Here is a 21,795-nt window from a genome sequence, read left to right on the forward strand (position 1 = left end):
GTTCCATAACAGTCAGACAGATCAGGGGTGTATATTCTGCACAAGATTCATTTTTTCCCCCACAAGTTAAAAATAAATTTTCGATCATTACAAGAGATTTTAGTGTTTGTAGATGAGATGACAACTAGCTGTTTTTCTTATTTTTCATATATTTTCCCATATGTGAGTTTGGTCTGATTTTTAAATATTTTTCTGGATAATAGTTAAACTTAACTAGCTGTCATTTAAATGAATTATTGCCATTGCCATTACTTAAATAAAATTTGTAAAAAAATTAAAAACTTGTTATTGCCACGCTATTTTTATGGGCATAATTTTACTATAATAGTATGTAATTATTAGGAAAGCATAAGCTATTATGTATTTTATGCTATTTTTATGCTTAAGCAATTAATATTTTGATTTTGAATTTTGAAAATTACTTTACATTTATGCTTTCATTTGTTATTAATGAAAAAAAAAGATTAATAAAAAATACAAAAAAAAAGGTTAAGATAAAAGCCTTTTTATGTTTTACTTTACATATAAATATAAAACATACATAACATTATTACCTACATGACTAGGTATAGTAGAAGACGTAATTTTAAAAATTCATTCCATTTTTCTGGTAGTCATATTTAGGTGTAAGAAATTTTAGTCGTTTCTTAGTTTTATTCATTGATAATAGAAAAAGTAAATAAACTGAATGGAATGATTTAACAAAAAGGTTTTTAAGAGAGAGGACAATGAGAGTTAAATTAATCTACGCCTCTTTTTTTAACTCCCTTCGGTTAAGTTACTTTTCTGTTCAAATTAGATTGAAGAATATAATGGATAAAGTACCCGAAAGTGTTTCCAAAAAAAAAAATTTCTGTCGTGTTTTTAATCAAATTGAATGGTGTAATAGTAATCAATGAATAAATAATGGCAGTTTCCTGTAAAGTGCATAGCCGAGAACAAAAACCCCGCCCTTTCTACTTATCTTGAAATAAATTGAAAGTAAGGGATAGGCCCCCGCAGGGGTTATACCTAGAAAAAAAATAACAACCACCCTATATCTTAATTTATATGAAAATTAAGAGGGGGGGAGGAGTACAGTGCTCGGTAGGAACTTTAATAATATTAAGAAACTTGGTATGATTAGGTTGACTGTCCTAAATTCAGAGGCAAAATTTTCTTCAAATGCCATTTCCATAACCTTGACTATTAATCCATGTATCATAGATCTGTTTGTTTGGTGCTGTATGAAACAGATCTAGTGAGCCTACTAGTTGTGCTGCCCATTGCGCTGCTGTTCCGTACTATCGTTGTTGTGCTTCGTCCTTAACAAATCGATATATTATTACTTTGATGTTGCACCAGATTTTCATGTACTCCCAGCTGTCTAAATAATGATCCCATCCCCCCTCCTCAACCACATTTTCCATCCTCTCCACTTCTACTGAATTAACGAACTGACCGATAAATGTGATCCAAATTAGCGACCTAAGATCACCAAAGTTGAGAAAAATTTTCCTTGTCAATACATCCACATTCCACATATTAGATATCCATTGCTAAACATTTATTCTAGTAGCGCAGCTATTCTATAACTAGGTTAACTGAACGTCCTTTTGTAAATACTTTATTGTATTCGATAATTTACCTACTATTGTTTTAATGATAAAAAAATTCTTGCCAGTTTGGCTTCGAAACCGATTAATATCCGCTGGATTAGAATAGGTTTTTAGCCACACTGAAAAATCATTTACAACATCGTATTATAATAAAAATCATAAAAATAATACCAGTATTGTTAATTTGGGCCTTCGGCTTCCAGGGGCGAACAAAACTGTTTTTAATTCCTTTTTTGGGGAGGTGGGGGGATTACGCACTAATCTTTTTGTCAATATCCTTTGTTTACCTGAAGAAGACAATTGATATTGTTGACCTGTTAAACTCCCTTCTCGAGAGCTACACATACTATCAGATGATAATCCTTAAAATCATAAAATAATTAGAAAGTGTTGTTAATATATCTATGACTATCTAAAAGTTTAGATTTTAAAGTTTCAAAGAGCATAGTTGAACAACACAAACATATCTTTTAATTCTTGTATTTTAGACTTTAAGAGAGCATTTGAAGTTTACCCATATATATAATTTGTAATGATGATAGGATATATCATTACTTGGATCTTACACAAGATTTTCCTGTTCTCTAATAAAGTGAAACACGCAGCGGAAAAAAATAAAGATCCTCCCCCCCCCCCTTCCACTCCCTTCACCCCTTCTTCTATATGAACAAACTGACCAATAAGTAATGTCCAGGTTAGCAAGCTAAACTGACGGTAATTTTTCCCCTGTCATAATATTCACATATATACTACATCTTTTAAAGCGAAACTCAAAAATCTGACAAATAACAAACAAATATTGGTAGATGAATGCGCTTTTAAAACTTAAGAAACATAAATTCAAACAAAAATAAAATAATTTTAATCTTTCGAAAAAATAGTTTAAAACTTATGCTCAAATGTAGAAATATGCTCCCATTTGTTCAAGGAATCAAAAAAAGCAAAAAATAAATGATACCTTTAATTGTTCTTGATTGTAAAGGATTTGAAGAAGATTGGGGGGAAGATATCCATGTTAAAGTAGCCGTTGGTGATATTGATACACTTTCTGTAGGTAGTGATACACAACCTGAGATAAAAATTTGTTGTAAAAGACAGATTTTTGGGGTACTTAAGTGATTATGGGACTTTTCAAGTTCTGCATCAGTTAACTGTATTAAATCTTAATGATGAGAAGTCGCTAAATCAATTAAAACCTTAGGATATAAATATTCATGGCAGTTCAAGATTTTTTGGAAGGGTGGTAAAAAAATCTATTTGGGAACAATTTAACCTAGGGGGAAGGGGTAAATTTCAACATTATAACATTGTTTAAGTTTTCTGCTTCAGGTATAATAGTAAAAACATTAAGAAAATCCTTTTTGTTTAAATGATTATCACAAAAACAAAAATCCAAACCTGTACTACTGGAAGAATGAAGAGGATTAATGATCGCTGAACTTTCAGGTATAGTCTGTCTCTGGTGTTGTGTTGTTGATACCTCTTCAATACTTGACATTTGTTGGTTGCACAAGCTCACATGCTGCCCTCCACTAGATTTACCAATAGCCTGACAAGAAAAACGTTTCACAATTAAAATATACAAATAAAAAAATTATTAAGACAAAACAAAAAATTCTCTTTCTGGATCCGTGTTAGCCCATTATTAAGACTCCCCATAATTACATGGCCCTCCAAGATTACAAAGACGACATCATCCATATCTTCATAAGAATCTCAGTAGCATATCTTAAATGGCAGGTAAATCATATTTCCCTTAGCACTATGGTAGGAAAGGGCGCAAGGGACAAAGGGAGTTATAGAGAAGTCTTTTTATTGGGGATCCGTGGGAAAATTCCGACATCTATCTTTAACATCAGCCGGAAAAATTAAACTTTCATTTTTTACCTGGAATACGGAGGAAGGAGAAGGAATACTTGGTTTAGCCCTGTAGGGTGGTGTTGACTCCAACTAAATATTATTTGTTCTTGTCATTCAAATTAATGTTAATGAAGTAAAACATGTTATTGTGGTCAGTTTAAAAAGCATCAAAATAGAATATTTGCCATGATCTTTGAAGCCAAAGTAATCAAAGTAGCAATGTTAACAGTGAATGAATCAAATTTCTTTCAGCATTTGATTCATTCATACATAGTGTTTAGGACTAGTATATAAAGATGCTTCACTTATCAAATTGTAACTTGTTGTTCTAGAAATCATTATTCCAAAAAAAACACGAATTTGATAACACATAAGAGGACTTTTAAGTAAACTTGACGAAATTAAAGTTTTATCAAATAATGACAAACCTGATCTTATTTTAATGACTGAAACCTGGACGAATTCAGAATATGTAAATACAGAACTGAATATTGACAATTATACAATTATTTCAAGATGTGACAGAGCTGATACAACAGCAGGAATTGGTGGAGGACTATTAATCTATGCAAGAAACAATCTTACTGTTACAGAAGTTAAAAAATCTAGTTGTGAATATAATTTTAACCAGTTTACAGAAATAAAAGTGAAGGCTGACAAATCTGTGATTGATGTTTCTATTTATCTTGTATACAGACCACACAAATTATACAATTCTGAGGATGTTAAACACTGCGAATTTTAAAAGAAAAAAAGTTGACCCTCAAAATTTCACCTTAAAGTGATACTTTTCTAATAGTTTATAGTCCACTAAGTCGTAAGCAGTAAGAATTAAAATCTATTAAGTCCCTTCTAACTAGATATTGGCAACTTTTTGCACACATTTTCGCAAACGGCAATTATTTCCTTTATTTGAAGTTTTTGTTAATAACATTTTCATAAAAGTTTTCAGTAATAATCATTTAAGATCCATTGTTGAGAAGAAATAACTGAAAAAATGTGTTTCCATGCAAAATAAGCTTAAAATCTAATGATTTTAAATATTTGCGATTTAATGGTAAAAAAGAATATTTTTTGCTTTTTGATAGCCTGAATATGTTTAATTTCGTTTTTTATTTAATCTATTCTTTGAAAAGACATGTATATTCTTTCAGATTTGAAAAAAATTTAAAAAATTAAAAATCGGAATTAATCAAAATTAATCTATAGCCTTTAAAAAATACTTTTAATATTTTGAACCTATATAATCGATAAAATCAATGGAAAATAAAATAGTTTTATAAAATAAACTTTTGGAAAAGGTTTAAGATAACTTCATAAAAGTAGCATTAAAGTAGGATATTTTACTTGTCTTTTTTAAAAATGCAAATTAAACATAGTTAACGACTATTTAATTATCAAGAATAGTAATTAAATATTTCAATAACCACTTAAACCTTTTTGTGGCTATGTTATTTACTTAAACAGAAATTCTATTTTGTAAGAATTATAAAAATAATGAAGTATTTTCCAAAAAGCTTGCAAAAAAAACGTAATTTTATCAAACTTACTCACAGTTTATAGCAGATATTGTTGTAAAATATTAATTATCAAAATAAAATCTTCAATTTACAACATTTAAAACACCTGAAAGTAAATTCTAAGCAAAATTAGATTTATCCCCTAGATTTAGAGTAGCTGCGCTACTTAAAAAAACATCTAGTATTCAAACCAATCAGCTGATCAAATTGCTATAGACATAATTTGTTGGGTTATTATTATCTGAAACATTTATTTTCTTTTTAATTTTAAAATGATGCTTGACATACTTAAAACAAGCGGCTACGCCCCCAGCGCTCATTAGGGGCACTAGAATTTGATCCCCTCCATTTTTAAATTTAAGTTTTACAAAAAAAACCAAGGACTATATCTGTTCAGTGGATAGCGAGTTCCTTTGTTACAGACAGATATACATACATCTCATTATTTCCATATAAGGACTATCGGCTACGTACCCTTAAAGTCTCTAGGGGCACTTGGGGATAGGGAGGGGAGGGGGGGGGGTGGAGAGTCCTAACTATACTTAAGATGATTGTTTTTCAAAATTTTTAGAGGGTTATTTTTTTGTTCAGGAGCAATTTTTATATGGTGGAGGCACCCTTCCCAAAATAGTTATAAACATTGCCAGGACATATAAAAAGCTTTAATGTAAAGAAAAACCATATCTGTCTAGCAGTTAGCGAGATTCTTTGAGACAAATAGATAAATAGTTATCATGATACTTTTATATAAGGATAAAAAAATCAAAGACGTTCAAGCTTTATTTTGGGATTCAAATTAAAAAAAAAGAGTTATGCGACAGGTTTGTGGGTAAAATGATACTCGGAGTGTCAAAATGCTGTTTCAAACTAACTTGAAATTTTTACATTGTGGGATCAGAACTATGGTGCAATTTCACCCATTTTGTAACAACTACAAGGACGTCCAAGGGGAGGGGGAAAAGGGGTGATTATTCCCTCCCCCCCATATAAAATTTACCCCCCCCCCAAACAGTTTTTTTAATTGGGGGGTGAATATCCCCCCCCAATTATCTTTAAAGATAAAAAAAAGCAGCTGTTTGAAATATTTAAATAAAAAGGACCTAAAAACAAAGGTTGTTAAATAAAAGGGTTAAGTAAATTATACCATATGATATTTAGTCAAATTTCAAACAAATATTTTTTCATTAATTCATTTATAAAAATCAATATTATAAATATGAACTCACAAAGAGACGCTGTATATTATCATAGTATATTTAGTCTGCTTTGTAAAACAAAACACACATTTTTCTTTCTTTAATGCAGGGATGATTTTGGAACAAAAAAAACATAAAAAATAAATTATTTTTAATTTAATTTGATATTATCGTACAATATTTTTTTATATACATAATTTAAGAAATATATTCATAATATAATAACCTGTCATAAAGACGACATATAAAAACATCATCCTGATAAGGAAATTAAAATATATTTCATATACAAGAAGGAACGAGAAGGATTTGAATTTCAACATTAACTTGTTATTTTGGTTGTATATTTATCATATCTCTTTACAGTTTATTGGTAAAGTTTGGTAATACTTTATTTCGAGTCTATGCCATTGTGTAAAGTTAATAATCAAAACCTTATCAATCTTATATCAAATGCTTAAGAACATTCTATATTTGTTGGTGACTTTAATTTTAGAGGCATAGACTGGACCAATAATCATGCTACCAATCCCCAATCCAAGCTTTTTTTGGATGCAGTTAACAACAAATTTATGAAGCAAATGGTAGATTTTTCTACACACAAATCTGGTTCTGTGTTGGATTTAGTGTTGACTGAATATCCCAACTTAATCAACAACATACAGGATGCAGGCTACCTTGGAAAAAGTGATCACAAAATACTTTATTTTGATGTTGTATTAAATCCAGAAATCAAAGAATCTACCAAAAAAGTCGATGATTGGTCAAATGCTGATATTGTTAACATAAAGAAAGAGCTTTCAGAAACAAATTGGATTGCTGCTTCTGAGACCCTTACCTTAGAGGATTTTTGGAACTTTTTTGTCAACTGTATTGATAACGTGAAATCAAAGTATATTCCTAAAAAGTTCTTAAAAAAACAAAGCAAACCTCCTTGGCTTTCTAAAGAAATTGAACAACTGTCAAAACTAAAGAAAAGAAAATGGAGAAGGTTTAGGATTTCAAAATTATCCACCCACTATGAAGATTACAACAATGCTGACAAACTTTTAAAGAACAGGATTAAAAAGGCAAAAAAGAACTATGAGCGAAAATTGGGCAACAATGCAAAAAATAATCCTAAACAGTTTTACTCTTACATGAAAAGTAAAACCAAAAACAAAGATTCTGTTGGACCACTTAAAACAGATGATGGCTGTGAAACTTCAGATGATAAAGAAATGGCTGAGCTTTTAAATGGATTTTTTGGTTCAGTTTTCACTGAAGAAAATATATCAAATATACCTACTGTTGAACCTGTCAATACTACTGAGAACACACATAGAGTCAAGTTTACTGAAGATAATGTTAAACAGAAAATTGACAGCCTCAAAATTCACTCTGCTCCAGGACCAGATGGTATTACAGGAAAATTTTTAAAAGAATTCAAAGATGAATTGGCTAAACCTCTAGCACTCTTGTTCAACAAGTCATATGAATCTGGAAAAGTTCCATGTGATAGGAAAAAGGCCAATGTTACACCTATCTTTAAAAAGGGATCAAAATTCAAAGCATGTAATTATCGTCCTGTCTCTCTTACATGTATAATTTGTAAAATTATGGAGTCTATTATCAAAGACAACCTGGTCCAATATCTAGAAGAGAACAATTTAATTACCAACTCTCAGCATGGATTCCGGCAAAAAAGATCCTGTTTGACTAATCTTTTAGAATATGTTGAAAAACTGACCAAAGCAATTGATTCTGGCCAAGATCTGGATATGATATACCTAGACTTTTCCAAAGCATTTGATAAGGTTCCCACAAAACGTCTTTTAGTGAAAATTAAAGCAATTGGTGTGAATGAAAAGACTTGCCAATGGATTGAAGACTGGCTTCTAAATAGAAAACAGCGAGTTATTATAAATGGAAAAGCCTCAGATTGGATCTCTGTTATGTCTGGTGTGCCACAGGGCTCTGTGTTGGGCCCTTTATTGTTTGTGATTTTTATTAATGATATCGACAGAGCAGTTAATTCTAGTCAAGCTATTTTATCAAAATTTGCTGATGATACCATGTGTGGAAATGTAATCTTAAACGAACAGTCATGTGAAACCTTGCAGAATGACATAAATAATTTATTAGACTGGGCAGATAAATGGCAAATGCAATTTAATGCTGACAAGTGCAAAGTTTTACACTTTGGCAGAAATAATCCACGTCATTCTTATTATATGAATGGTTATGCACCTGCTGGAACAATTTTATGCAATGATGATCATGAAAAAGATGTTGGTGTCTATATATCTACAACTTTAAAGCCTTCCTTAAATTGTCAGAATGCAGCCAACAAAGCCAATTCTGTATTAGGTCAAATGTCAAGATCTGTTACCTACAGAGACAGAATTACTTGGATTAAGCTGTACAAGCAGTATGTCAGGCCACATCTTGAATACTGTGTTCAGGCCTGGTCACCATGGTTAGAACATGACAAGAAAATTCTCGAGCAAGTACAAGAAAGAGCTGTAAGAATGGTTTCTGGATTAAAGGGAAAAACTTATGAGGAGAGGCTAAAAGAATTAAATTTATCATCACTTGAAGATAGAAGAAAGAGAGGAGACATGATACAAGTCTGGAAAATAATAAATAAACATGATAATCTGCCAGCCAACCAGTTTTTTGAGTTTTTCCAAGAAGGCAGACAGACAACAAGATTAAGTGCTAACTATCAGAACATTGTAAAACCAAGATTTAAAACTGATGCAAGAAAGTATAGCTTTTCTGTTAGAGTTGTTGACGCCTGGAACTATCTTCCAACTTCTGTTAAATCTGCAAAAACGCTAAACTCTTTTAAATCTCTGTATGATAAATGTATTGTAAATTAAAATAACAGTATTGTGATGTTATGAATATTATGAAATGTTCAATATTCCGCCACAGTAGAGACGAACATAATTTGCATTAAATTAAATTAAGAAAAAGTTTTAAAATCAGCATGTTTCATGAATCTACGGACTTTCTGGTAACAAATAAAGAGTTGCTAAGATTTCTAAATAATATCTAACTGTTACAGGAATTATCCTTACATGTTTGTAATCGATAGGAAAAATTATAACATGCCTAAATTAACGTTAGGAGCTATTCGTTACGGACATACAGACGTACGGACGTTTAGAAAAGCTAACCTGATGTGAGGTGAGGTAATCATAAGTGTATGATCTCTTGATAAGTCCAATATTACTGTTGTGCTGTGACGTGTCACTACAGATTATCCCTCCATCAAGTCCCACAGAGGCTGAGTAATAAACCTCGGGGTTTATAATTCCTAAAAATTAATTATTTTCTTCTAAATAAATTCCATATTAATATAAAGTAACAGATATGTGTATGCTTGTCTAGAAAGATCTCATAAACGGTAGGACCTATCGGTCTACAGCTTAGCCACGGAAAATATACAACAAACCGATTGAACTTGTTTTTTGTCTGCTAGTTAATGGTTCCTTCTTGCTATTTGGGGGATGGAGTTGTATTGAATATACATTTACAATAACGCTCCGAAACCGATTAATATCCGTTTTTTTTAGAACCGGTTCTCAGCCATACTGAACAATTATCTATAGCATCGTATTATATCCAGTTTTCTACGAATATAAAAATGTACAAAAATAAGATTAAAACCAGTTTTGTTAACCCAAGCCTTCGGCATCTCGGGGCTAATAAAACTGGTTTTAATCTTATAATTATACATTTTATATCCTCGGAAAGCTGTTTATAAACGATGCGATAAACAATTATTTTTGGTTGAACTAACCTGAGTTGTTATTGTTGGTAACAGCACCAGAAATAAGCAGGACATCTCCATTATCTTTGAACCTGGAAGACATCTCTGTAACCTGCAGTACATCAACAATGGATTATTTAATATTTTTTGCTATTTATAAGAAAGTTATAGAATAAAGAGATATATATTATACAATATACATCTACCTAGATTTTTTGTACTAATAAAAACAACAAGAAAATAAGGGGGGGGGGGGAGTGTTCTGACACTTCTGCGTGAACAGGGAGTGCCTCCAGTACCTGCACCAGGAGGAAAAATCCAAATTTTGTGTAAATATAGGAAAACTAAATCCCAAAAGGAATTTTTTTTGCCAAATAACCTATCCTCTTACTTAACTTATAAGACAAAACCTATACTCCCTATTTACGCCTCCCCTCCCCCCCTTAAATATAAGAATTTTTCAATCATATTTAAAATCATGTTATTAAGGGCATCAAATTGACAAGAGATAAAAGCGCTTTCTCTCACAAAAGCCTTGAGAGCACAGAACTTTCTATCCCCATATTTGAAATGGATTGAAAATAAGGGGAGTGAGGGGGTTAGTTTTTTTATTCCTTATCCCTGCGGGGGGCACTAACCTATTGAATATATATCTGCGGAGCTACCCTGTACCAAATATAACTTAACCTAACCTTAAGTAAAACAATCACACACAAAAAAACTATTACCCCCCCCCCCCTCCCCCCTTATTGTCAATTTATTCTAAAGCAACTGACTTGGACGGTTCTGTGCTTTGCTCGATTAGGCATATTGGGGGGCTAAAAATAATGGTTAACCTGATAATCTGGCATCCATCCTTCATTCTTGTAAACCACAGGGACTGGCTTCTCAACACGTCCTGCAAAAAGTAAGAATTAAAATACAAGAATTAAATTGTCTGATTTACTATGAAAATAGGAAATTCTATAAAAAAAAACTTTATCCCTTTGACACTGAATGAACCGATAAAGTCCTTCTTTTTAGGTAAGTTTCACATGGGACCCGGGATGGTTTTGTTTTGATTTATTATCTTTGTAACTAAGTCTTAAGATGATTTTAGGAAATTTTTCTGCCTCCTCCCTACTTCTACAAATTCACAGCTCTTAAAGAGTCTTGATGCTGGCCCAACAGCCACAATTCTTTTACAAAAGTAACAGGATATGTGTGTCTGTGTTATTCTGTCTGTACCAAGGGATCTCGCTACTCAACCGATATGGTTCTCCTTTACAAGGTAGCTTTCCAATAGGTCCTGAGAAGGTTTATAACTATTTTGGGGGAAGATTCCACCACCCTACCAAGAGAAATCGACCAAAAATACCAAAACATATTCAAGATTTGCCGCTAAGCGGAGCCAGTGTCGTAGAAATATGAATAAGAAACTGCTGATCTTAACATAGACAAATCATTTCTCAAATTAGATATTTAAAAAAAAACACATTTTAATTGCGACTAGAGGCCTCTAGGGGCGTGTCCTCTAGTTATGTTATAATGCAGTGATTAATACAAGTTACAAACCTGTTATGTTATCAATGTAGGAAATGCTATTGGAGCTGTGTCCTTCAGGAAGAATATTTCTAGAAGAAGCTGAGATACTGGGATTGGAAGTATTGTTACTGTGGGAATTTTTACTTCCACCCCCTTGGTACGCCATTGTGCTACTAAAATTTGGTTTATTTATTTAAAAATTTTATTAGAGTCTGTTGTGATTGCTATGGAATTTATGGGGATGGTCTAAAGATATAATAAAATGCTTGCTTAATCAAATTTAGTGACTGTTATCTAGGACATGAAACTTACATGATATAATATATAACACTAGCGGCTACGCCCCTAGAGGCCTCTAGGGGCACTTGAGGAGGAGAGAGTCGAATTTGATAATTCAATTTCTTATTTTAGATTTTAAAAGAAAAGTTTTAAAAAAATTTACGTTTGACGCTTATTTTTCGTTGAACTCTCTTTCTAAAATTGGTAAATTTTTAAAAAATTTAATTTCTCTAGGGAGGGTACCCTCCCCCAAAATAGTTATAAACCTTCCCGGGACATATGAGAATCTACCCTGTTAAGGAGAACCCAATCGGTTCAGCGGTTAGCGAGATCCTTCGGTACACACAGACAGACAGACACACAGACATCCTGTTACTTTAGTATAAGGATAAGAATTTTCACCATAATAAATTACATCGGAAGGCAACAAAAAAACTACCTATCAAAGAAATATTATTGTTAATCTGTCTTCTTAATACAAAAAGCAGAATATTACTTAAAATAGCTTAAATAATTTAGAAAACTCACAATTGGAATTTTTAATAAAAAAAAATTTTCCTGGAAGATAAGGAAGTATCATCTTGGTTCTGAATTCTAACTGCTGACCCTGGGTGACTTGCATTCTGATTCAAACATTTATTTTACCATTCCTTGAAAAATGTCCTTTTTTACAGAGAGAGATGGGACAATGGGCTGTTTATTTTACTAGTCTCCAAAGTTTTAAATAACGTTTTCTTATTCGTTGGCTTAACAACTTTGTGGACTTTAGTGAATTATTATTGGAATTTGGTTGATTCTTAAGCTGAGTGTTCAAACGTTCCAACGGCTAATTTTAATCTACATAAGGGGAAATTTTGTGTATCATCATTGTAGATGTACATTTATCGGCCATTGTCTTATCCCTTTAGATCTTTGAATTTTTTAGCCCGTGGGTAATTAATATTCGACCTCGTATTCTAATTTTATTTTTTTATTTTTTTTTCGGGGGGGGGGGGAAGTGGGGGCAAACACCAATATTTGGATGTAAAATGTCCAAAATTTACCTGATTTGTAAAAACTAATTTTCTGACGGGTTATAGAGGGTCTTTTTTTTTGGGGGGGGGGGGGCGGGCAGAGTTTTGAATTGAAAAAGTGAAAAAATAAAGGGAAAGAACATGACTTATTGAGTAAAAATTCATTCAAAACCATTAAGACACATATATCGTAGATTACTTCAACAACAATTTGTGTATTTTAGACTTTACCAAAGCGTTTGGTAGTATAAATGTTCCTTGTCTGTGTAAGTAGAATCAGATGGAGGTTCAGGTCCTTGGCAATTTCTGTCAGGTGCAGTTTGAATCACTGATGCTAGAACAAATATGATAGGTAAAAGGTGAAACTATCAATACTTTTACCATTAATTTTACATTTACATGTGTATTTTTATCTATTCATGAGTTTAGAGATAAAGCTTATTAAAATGCAAAGAAAAAATAATATTAAGTTTTGTATTAATCTTATATTAGTTTGTACATTTGCATGCTGTTATTGTTATCAATAATAAACTAAATTGGAAACTAATGTTATTTGTAACTTTACAAAATCTAAAAGCAAACAGTTTTTCTTAAAATACTGTAAATGTGTATGTCCCTATGTTATTTTTATAGCAAGCAAAATAAAGATATCATGCATTGTAGGTAAGATAAAAAAAAAACTAATAAGTTTATGATGACATAAAAAGTGCAGAAAAATAAAGGCTACTCTGACAAGAAACTTTAATTCTAAATTAAATTTTTTTAGCAATAGGTATGTCCTGAACTTGGACAGAAAAGGTATTTGGGTACTTAGCGAGCACCTTCCTTATATTTGAAGTAAATCTAAAGTAATGCTACCCTTTAATTTTTTAAACACATGAGAAACTCTCTTGTTTATATTTTTTTTCAAATTAAAGGTGGAGGTGTGGGGGGGGGGGGGATCGGTGCTCGGTTGGGCAATAAAAGTGAAACCGCTAATATGTATATTTAATAAAATAAAAATAAAATGTGCATAAAAAAACTGGCCTGGAGATTTTAAATACCCGCCCAAAAAACTAGTTACCTAATGATTTATTCGCAATTATTTTTTTTTAGCAGCAGTTGGATTTTTGGACAAAATTACTTTTTTCAATATCTATGGCATTGTCACTTTTTCAAACATAAGATTCTTTATTTCAAGTGTTTTCAATCTAAAATTACAAATCACAGGGAAATGGACAGAGAGACGTTTCACTGGAACAAAAACATTCGGCAATAGTCATAAAAAAACCATACAGGACAGGTTTCATTTCTGCTTAATAGAGTCAGGGTTGTCGAATTGGGCACTTTTTTTGATATTGGGCGGCCCAATTGCCCAAAAGGGTTCTGGGCGGGTTTTGGGCGCCCAAAAGTGGTTTTGGGCACCCTTTTTGGGCAAATGTCGTAAAAAGCATATAAAAAGGATATAAAAATAGCCTAAAACCATACCTAGACTTATTATTAGAAATAAAATAGCCTAAAACCATCTCAGGACCTTTAAAAGCTCCATTGGAAAGGATAACCATATCGGTTTAGCAGTTAGCGAAATCCTTCTCTAGATACAAAAAGCTTACTAATTTATATAGTTAACTAGCGGCTACGGCCCTAGAGGCCTCTAGGGGCACTTGAGGAGGGGAGAGTCAAATTTGATAATCCAATTATTATATTAGATTTGAAAAGAAAAAGTAAAAAAAAATTTTTTGGGGGGGAATAATTTTTTTTTTGGGGGGGGGGGCGGGGTGGGTTTCCTCCCATTATTATTTTTAGTTTAAAAAATTTTAAAAAAGTTTTTGGGAAGTGTAATTTTTTTCTAGGGGCGATTTCTCTTCGGAGGGTGGTGGTACCCTCCCCCAAAATAGTTATAAACCTTCCAAGAACCTATGAGAAGCTACCCTCTTAAGGAGAACCCGATCGGTTCAGCGGTTAGTGAGATCCTTCGGTACAAACACACAGACACACAAACAAACAGACACACATCCTGTTACTTTAGTATAAGGACTAGCTGCTACGCCCCTAGAGTCCTCTAGGGGCACATGAGGATGGGGGAGTCGAATTTTATTACCCAATTTCTTATTTTAGATTTTAAAAGAAAAATTTAAAAAAATATTTTTGGGGGGTGGAAACTTTTTTTTGGGGAGTTGGGGTGCCCACCTATCATTTTTAATTTTAGTTTCAAAATTGAAGAAAAATTTTTTTTTTGGGGGGGGGAAATTTTTAACTTTTTGGGGGGGTTGGGGGTGTCCCACCCCCCAAGAAAATAGTTATAAACCTTCCCGGGACCTATGAGAAGCTACCCTGTTAAGGAGAACCCGATCGGTTCAGTGGTTAGCGAGATCCTTTGGGACACACAGACAAACGTCCTGTTACTTTAGTATAAGGATATCACCCAAAAAATAGGCCCGCCCCCCCTCTTTTTTAACCCCCTCCCCTTTTTCTCTCCCCCTAAAAGGGGGGTGCCCAAAACTGCCCAAAAGGACCTTATATTGGGCGGCCCAAAACCGCCCGCCCAAAACTGCCCGCCCAAAAGCGCCCGCCCAAAATGACAACCCTGAATAGAGTAGAATAATGGGATATATTTCCTCCCCATCACCCCCCAAAGAAAAGAATTATCAGAACAATTATTTTGAGTTTTAGAAATAACTAAATTAAAAATTCTACAAATGTTCATGTGTTTTAGTCTTTTAAGCTTACTTTAGTCTAAATTATAATTAGGGATGGGAATCCGTCGAATTTTTGGGCCGGATTCGGATTCCGGATTCTGAAGGAATCCGTCAAAAAAAGTGACGGATTCTTGCGGATTCCGGATTCTTATTTTTGGCGGATTCCGGATTCGGATTCCGGATTCTAGCAGTATTTTAAAAGGCCGTCCGTCACAGAGGGATAGCTTTTTTCGTTAATTTATCACTATGTTACTTGGTTGAAGCCTTGATTTGTTTAAAGTGTTGACTTCCAGCATAACTAAAACATTTACATCACATTAGTAAATTTAAAAATTTAAGTGCTACGTATGTCCTAAAAATGTGCTTGGTATTTTCTAACCTATTTAAATTAAATTTAGCCTACCGATTTAGAATCCGGAATCCGCTATAAAAAACGGATTCCGGATCCGGATTCGGATTCCAAAATTGGCCGAAAATTGGGCGGATTCCGGATTCGGATTCCGGATCCGGATTCCCATCACTAATTATAATAATTGAACTTTGTAATAATGTTAATACTAACTATTTTTGAATGTATGTATATAGAATCTCTATAAGCGATCACATTTCCCTGGGAGGGAGAAGGCATTGATCTTCATATTACACGTTTTCTCTTGGACTCCAATTCTTTAGACTAAAAGCTTTCTTGGACTTTCTTAAAATTCTTGATTAAGTTATGAAATCTAAAGCAATGTCAACACGTTTAAACCAATAGTATTAATAATGGGTTGGTTTTCTACATCATAATAATCTAAGTTATCGTCCATTGTCTTATCCCTGGAGATCCCTGCAGCATTTTGTCAATAACTCAATAAGTAACTTCTATATATCTTTTTAGTTGAATGAATTCAGTCAACGTTTTCTTTTATTTATAAATGTTATTTGTATTCGGTTATTTATATTGGTTAATATCATAATATTATTACTTCTTCGCATTTAAGAACAAATACAATCTTTTTCCTGAAGAATTCATCCATATTTCTATATTTGTTGACATTCAAATTAATGTTGAATTTAAGTTTTGCAGATTATATATTTTATACGGAGGATTTAAAAAGTTTTCCTAAATTAGAAAAGTTTCAATTCTTATGAAAGTTTCTGTTTTGGTCAAAACAAATATCTTTTTCCATTTTTACAATCAATTATATAATCATATTAACTGGATTTTAGTCTAGTAAAATCTTTCAAATTTGTAAGTTTTAAGAAAATAAAAAAAACTTGACACTTTAAAATGTTCTACTTTCAATCAAGAATTTGTAAATGTAACCTCATTAAGTGTTTCATTTTTAAGGGAAAAGTAGCTTTCGCAATATTCCAAAAATTTTTGAGCAAGCTTCCAGTCAAATGCGCTTATTAAGTATAACTGCTCTTAATGTTGACCAAACGAACAGAACAATTAATCGCATATTTAAAAACATTTTGACCTAATAAGCGCGATTGACTGGAATCTTGCTCACAACTTTAAAAAAAAATTTGCAAAAGCTACTATTCCCTTTTTATAATACATAAAACACATTACCTACATTATTAAATTAATTCTATTTTGTCCATTTTTTAGAAAAGTGAATAGTTGGTGAACCCCACCCCCTTATTTTTCAATTTTAAAATATAGAGGAGGGGGGGGGTAATAGTTTTTAGTGTGATTGTGATTTAATCAAGGTCAGGTTAGGTTATGTAATGTAAATAATTTAGATACCCGTAAGGGTAAGAATGAAAAAAAACTCCCCTTCTTTCAAATATTATTAGAGGAGGGGGGGGGGGGGGGGGTAAAAGCACCCAATATGCTACTGACGATTTTAAATCGCAAGTGACTGCCGATTATAAGAGATTATTTTGTAAGGATTGTATTTGGAGATCTTTAACAAAATTTTAAAAAAATCAAACATCTAATAGATTTAGTAATAACAAATATTGACCACTTAAAGCTTTAGAAAGGGTGCAAAAGTACTATAATGAACTTTTAAGAGTGATAAAATTATCTATTTAAAGGTATTGCAACAAAAGGGAATATTTCTCACAATTTGTTACAAAATTAACGATTTAATTATGATAATCGCTATTAATCAATAAGATTATAATGAATCTTCTGGTATATAATCAAATATTTTTTTGACACTTTTTGTGATTTCTAAATATAAATTTTGTAACAATTGTTGAGAAAGGGAGGAGTAGGTTGCGTTAAAAATCCGTAAAAGTGAGTTTTAAGGCTTAAAAATTGTAGTAGAACGGTAATATTCACTAAATAGGTGTATTTCTTATTAAAAGGAGCTATAGACAAAAAAAATTATAAAAGTTAACTCAAATTTTTATCGTTCTACTACTGTTTTTAACCTAAAACTCACAACCTTTACGGATTTTAAGCGCATCCTACTCCTCCCTTTGTGACCCCTGTTAAAACTAAACTAATGATGGAGGATACCTAATAGAAGATTGCTAACGTGTTCAATGTTGTAGCTACTTTCAGAATCTAAAAAGAAAACATAATAGTTTGCCAGCTACGTTTACAAAGGGATGGTTTCCATCTAACTTTTCCCTCAGTTATAATGCTGAGGTACTTTAAATAAAAACTGATTTTGTGCAAAACAGTAAATTGCTATTATATAGAAAATTTAAATGTTATTTTGACTGACAGAAAACTTTGAGGCAATGTTTTCCTTTAAGGATCATAACACTTCTTTAAGGTACATGGACACGAATTTATAGAATATATTAGCATTGAAAAATAAATGCACTAAGTATGGCTTTGAAACTGATTAATATCCACTGGATTAGGACCGGTTTTCAGTCATACTTAAAAATCATGTATAGCATCGTACTACAAACAAATCCATAATTAACAAAAAATGATACAATTAATACCAGAGGTGAATTCTTAAAAAAAACTTTTGCCTAACTAAAATAAGTCTGCCTTACTAAAATTTTAGTAAGGCAAAATTATCCCCTCTAAATTTTATTGAGTCTCTTATGATTTTAGTGGGGCAAACTGATTTTAGTGAGGCAATTTTTTTAAAAGAATTCACCTCAGTTTAGTTAGCCCGGGCATTCAGCTACTCGATCTAACAAAACTGGTTTTAATCTTATATTTTTTCATTTCAATATCCGCGGAAAGTTGTCTGTAATATTAAATACTATTTTGATAGAGAAACATAGATACAAAGTTGTTTTTATACAAGTAGATACACCTCACACTAATACAAATACCATTACAATATTAGGAAATAGTTCCTTTCGTGGCAACGCCCCTTTAGGGGCGTTTCGTCGTATTTTCACAGTAGTTTTTTTCCTATTTCTAGTCTCTATGGGAGGGCTCTAGCCCAGCGGGACAATCAACTAACTAAACCTAAAATAAACTCTCAAAAGCTACTGTGAAAAAACGACGAAACGCCCCTTAAATGCATTGTCACGAATGGACTATACCCCCATAATATTATAAAGTTGCAAGATCCAGATAGAAAGATATTCAAATAATCAAAATAAATCATGCTCAAAATATCATACAATGCCACCAAACATAGAGAGAGAAAAAATCAATGGAAATTTTTTTTGATTAAACACTTGTAGTATCATTCATCAATGCCGCCTACGGTCACAAGATACTTTTTCGAAACGGAATATTTTTAAATTACAAAACAAGGATGATAAACAACCTCCATAAGTAGCGAAGCACAAAAAAAACATGAATGGAGAAATAGACAGTCAGTTTAAGAAAAGGGCGACAGAGAGACAGAATCCGTAAAGGTTATGTGTTATAAGTTAAAAACAGTAGTAGAACGATAAAAATTTATGTTAGCTTTTAAAAAAAAATTTTGTCTATAGTTCTTTTCAATAAGAAATACACATTTTTAGTGAATATTATCTATATACTACTATTTTTAAGCCTTAAAACACACACCTTTACGGATTCTACCAGAAACCTACCCCTCTCTTTATGAAAACTAGTAGTCTTTTTATAAACATTTTTTGTGGTATCTTCTTGTGTTTTTGACAAGGAAGAGATTAACAAAAATCAGCCCTCTATTGTAAGTAACAGCAAAGAAAATCACATTTCCCTTAAGCGTAAGGGACTGATGGACAAACAAAAAAAGTATAGAAGAGCTTCGCTACTAATAATCATGTGTTACAGGATTATTTTTCATTTATTTATTTTTTACTTACCAAAATCAGATTCCCAACTTTGGCTTTTAGAGGAAGAGGATTTGACAGCATCTGCCCCCGAATCATCCGCAGGATCAGACATTACCCGCTCCTTCGCTTTACCTATAAACATTATTTGTTATGGCAAAAACGACATTTAAAAATTGAAGACAAACTTTAATAAATCAAAGACGTCTTTCTAATGTTTTATAGAAAAAACTATATTATATTATTGGCAATATAATAAGTGACTGTCAATAAATCGTAGATTTTTTATGCAAGAGTCTTAAGATATTAGGCAAAATTACACCTTCTCTAGCTTACAATCATCATTGGTGGAAAAGTTTGGACACTTAAGATTTGTACAACCTAATCAAGATTTGGCAAAAGTTCCCAAAGTGTGAAAGCTAATGAATGAGTAATCAAGGGTACCAGTACAGGGGCGTCCAAGCTTTTTATTTTGGGGGGGTAAAATTTTTTTAAGGGGGGCGGTAATTCGGTTTTGGGGGGGGGGGTAAAATTTGCTTGGGGGGGGTAATTACCCCCCCCCTGAAATCTGTTGGCAGGGGTAAAATTTGTTTACTCCCCCCAAAATTTACCCCCGGGGTAAAATTTTTGGGGGGGGTAATTTAAATTTTATCAAAAATTTAGTATTAAAAATACGCGCGAAGCACGCAAAAATTTTTTTTGTTAGAGATTTTCTATTTTGGGGGGGTAAATACCCCCTCCTAAATGGTTGGGGATGCCTACGGCACCCCCAGGGTAGGGGTAGATTTTAAATGGGGGGGGGGGTAATCGCCCCATTACCCCCCCCCCTTGCATTGGACGTCTGTGTACCAGTATATTTTACAGTCAATGCAATATCCCCTGCCTTTTAAAATTTTCTGCCAATAGTGTAATTCAGCCAAAATTTAATAATTCTGTCTTTATAATAATATTCAATATCCTGCACACTGTGTGCAGTGCACAGTCCCCAAAATAGACGACTGTAAGACAGTAAGTTTACCTGAAGATTCAGAATCTATATTTGACTGGTGATTTTCTTTCACATGATGCAGTGTAATTTCATCAGCCTAAATAATGACAAACTTTTCTGTATTTTTTCTTAATTAAACAATTTTTTAAAAGCTGAAACAAAAAGACCTTTATATATCACTGGTTATTTAAAGTGATTATATGAATCAACAAACTATTATACAACGACATTACAATTTTTCAAGACAACTTTATGAAGTTAGAGTTGCTATTAGAGTAAATAATAGATGGGGAAGGGGTTAAATAACCGTATACCACCAAGCAGTGGACCCTATGCCGACTTTTTATTGGGTCTTTGGATATCAACCAATAGCGTCGGTACAAAAAAGCAGACAGCAATTTGCTAGCAGACAAAAAAGGTCCCTAAGGGTAGATCCAGGTAGATGTCTTGGTTATGTATCTATATTTTTAGATTTATTGAGTTGCTTACCTGGTTAATATCATCATTTTCAAGGTCCTCTTCTTCGTCTGTTGATTTCTCACAACCAACTCCACGCTTAACACATTTATTCGTTTATTTAGTAGGGATTATTTTTTGAAAAGTAAGTAATTAAGAATTTTCATTTGGTAGGTAGTTTGTACAGGAACTCTTGTATTTGGTCCATTCAAATTATAAAAAAAATATGAGGAATTGATAACACCAAAAAGTACACAACAACAAAACCTGTTTTATTTGTAAATAATAATGTAAGCTAGGAGGAATCTTCTACATGAAATCTCGTATATACTTTATTTTCTTTGCACTTATTTAGCTATTTCATTATATTTGATACTTTTCAATACAAACTAGTGCACCATCTCGTCACTGTTTTTTAGGCCTAGTGGTGAAATAGGCCTGAATTAATATTTTCCTACGTTTCCCATCCCTTATCCCTGAAATTAACAAACCTGTTTATCGGAAGCATTGACAGTATTAGTATCTGGAAAGCCCCAGTGGTGGGTTTGAGTCCCAATATCAATACAGAACTTTTTGTCTTTGCTCCTCTCTCTTTCTCTCTGCTCCAGAACCTAGAAAAAAATATTCTCTAGACAATAAAAATATCCAGATAAAATACCTACCCCAAGTACATATTTGAATCAAGACATGTTCTGTTTAAAAATTAGGAACAGTCATGGATTGACAAAGTAATAGGGGGTATCTTTATTTTAGCCAGCTGCA

General features: G+C 32.5%; 1 protein-coding gene across 1 annotated transcript in view; it reads right to left on the minus strand.

The window, feature by feature from the left end:
• Positions 1–1,136: 1,136 nt before the first annotated feature.
• LOC145334190 (uncharacterized) overlaps positions 1,137–21,795 on the minus strand; it is a 29,266-nt gene continuing 8,607 nt past the window's right edge. The window contains exons 11-26 of the mRNA XM_080179562.1: positions 21,525–21,644; positions 21,067–21,132; positions 20,608–20,674; positions 19,623–19,724; positions 17,887–17,934; positions 13,008–13,084; positions 12,296–12,360; positions 11,489–11,631; positions 10,771–10,832; positions 9,965–10,046; positions 9,339–9,478; positions 3,486–3,548; positions 2,997–3,147; positions 2,557–2,667; positions 1,886–1,960; positions 1,137–1,304 (exon numbers count right to left, since the gene is read on the minus strand). Coding sequence (XP_080035688.1) covers positions 1,201–1,304; positions 1,886–1,960; positions 2,557–2,667; positions 2,997–3,147; positions 3,486–3,548; positions 9,339–9,478; positions 9,965–10,046; positions 10,771–10,832; positions 11,489–11,631; positions 12,296–12,360; positions 13,008–13,084; positions 17,887–17,934; positions 19,623–19,724; positions 20,608–20,674; positions 21,067–21,132; positions 21,525–21,644 — 1,476 coding nt within the window. The 3' untranslated portion in view covers positions 1,137–1,200. The remainder of the gene's footprint in view (positions 1,305–1,885; positions 1,961–2,556; positions 2,668–2,996; positions 3,148–3,485; positions 3,549–9,338; positions 9,479–9,964; positions 10,047–10,770; positions 10,833–11,488; positions 11,632–12,295; positions 12,361–13,007; positions 13,085–17,886; positions 17,935–19,622; positions 19,725–20,607; positions 20,675–21,066; positions 21,133–21,524; positions 21,645–21,795) is intronic.

This window comes from Acartia tonsa, chromosome 12 (genome assembly GCF_053477335.1).
Source record: "Acartia tonsa isolate MP-2025a chromosome 12, ASM5347733v1, whole genome shotgun sequence".
Lineage (NCBI taxonomy): Eukaryota > Metazoa > Arthropoda > Copepoda > Calanoida > Acartiidae > Acartia > Acartia tonsa.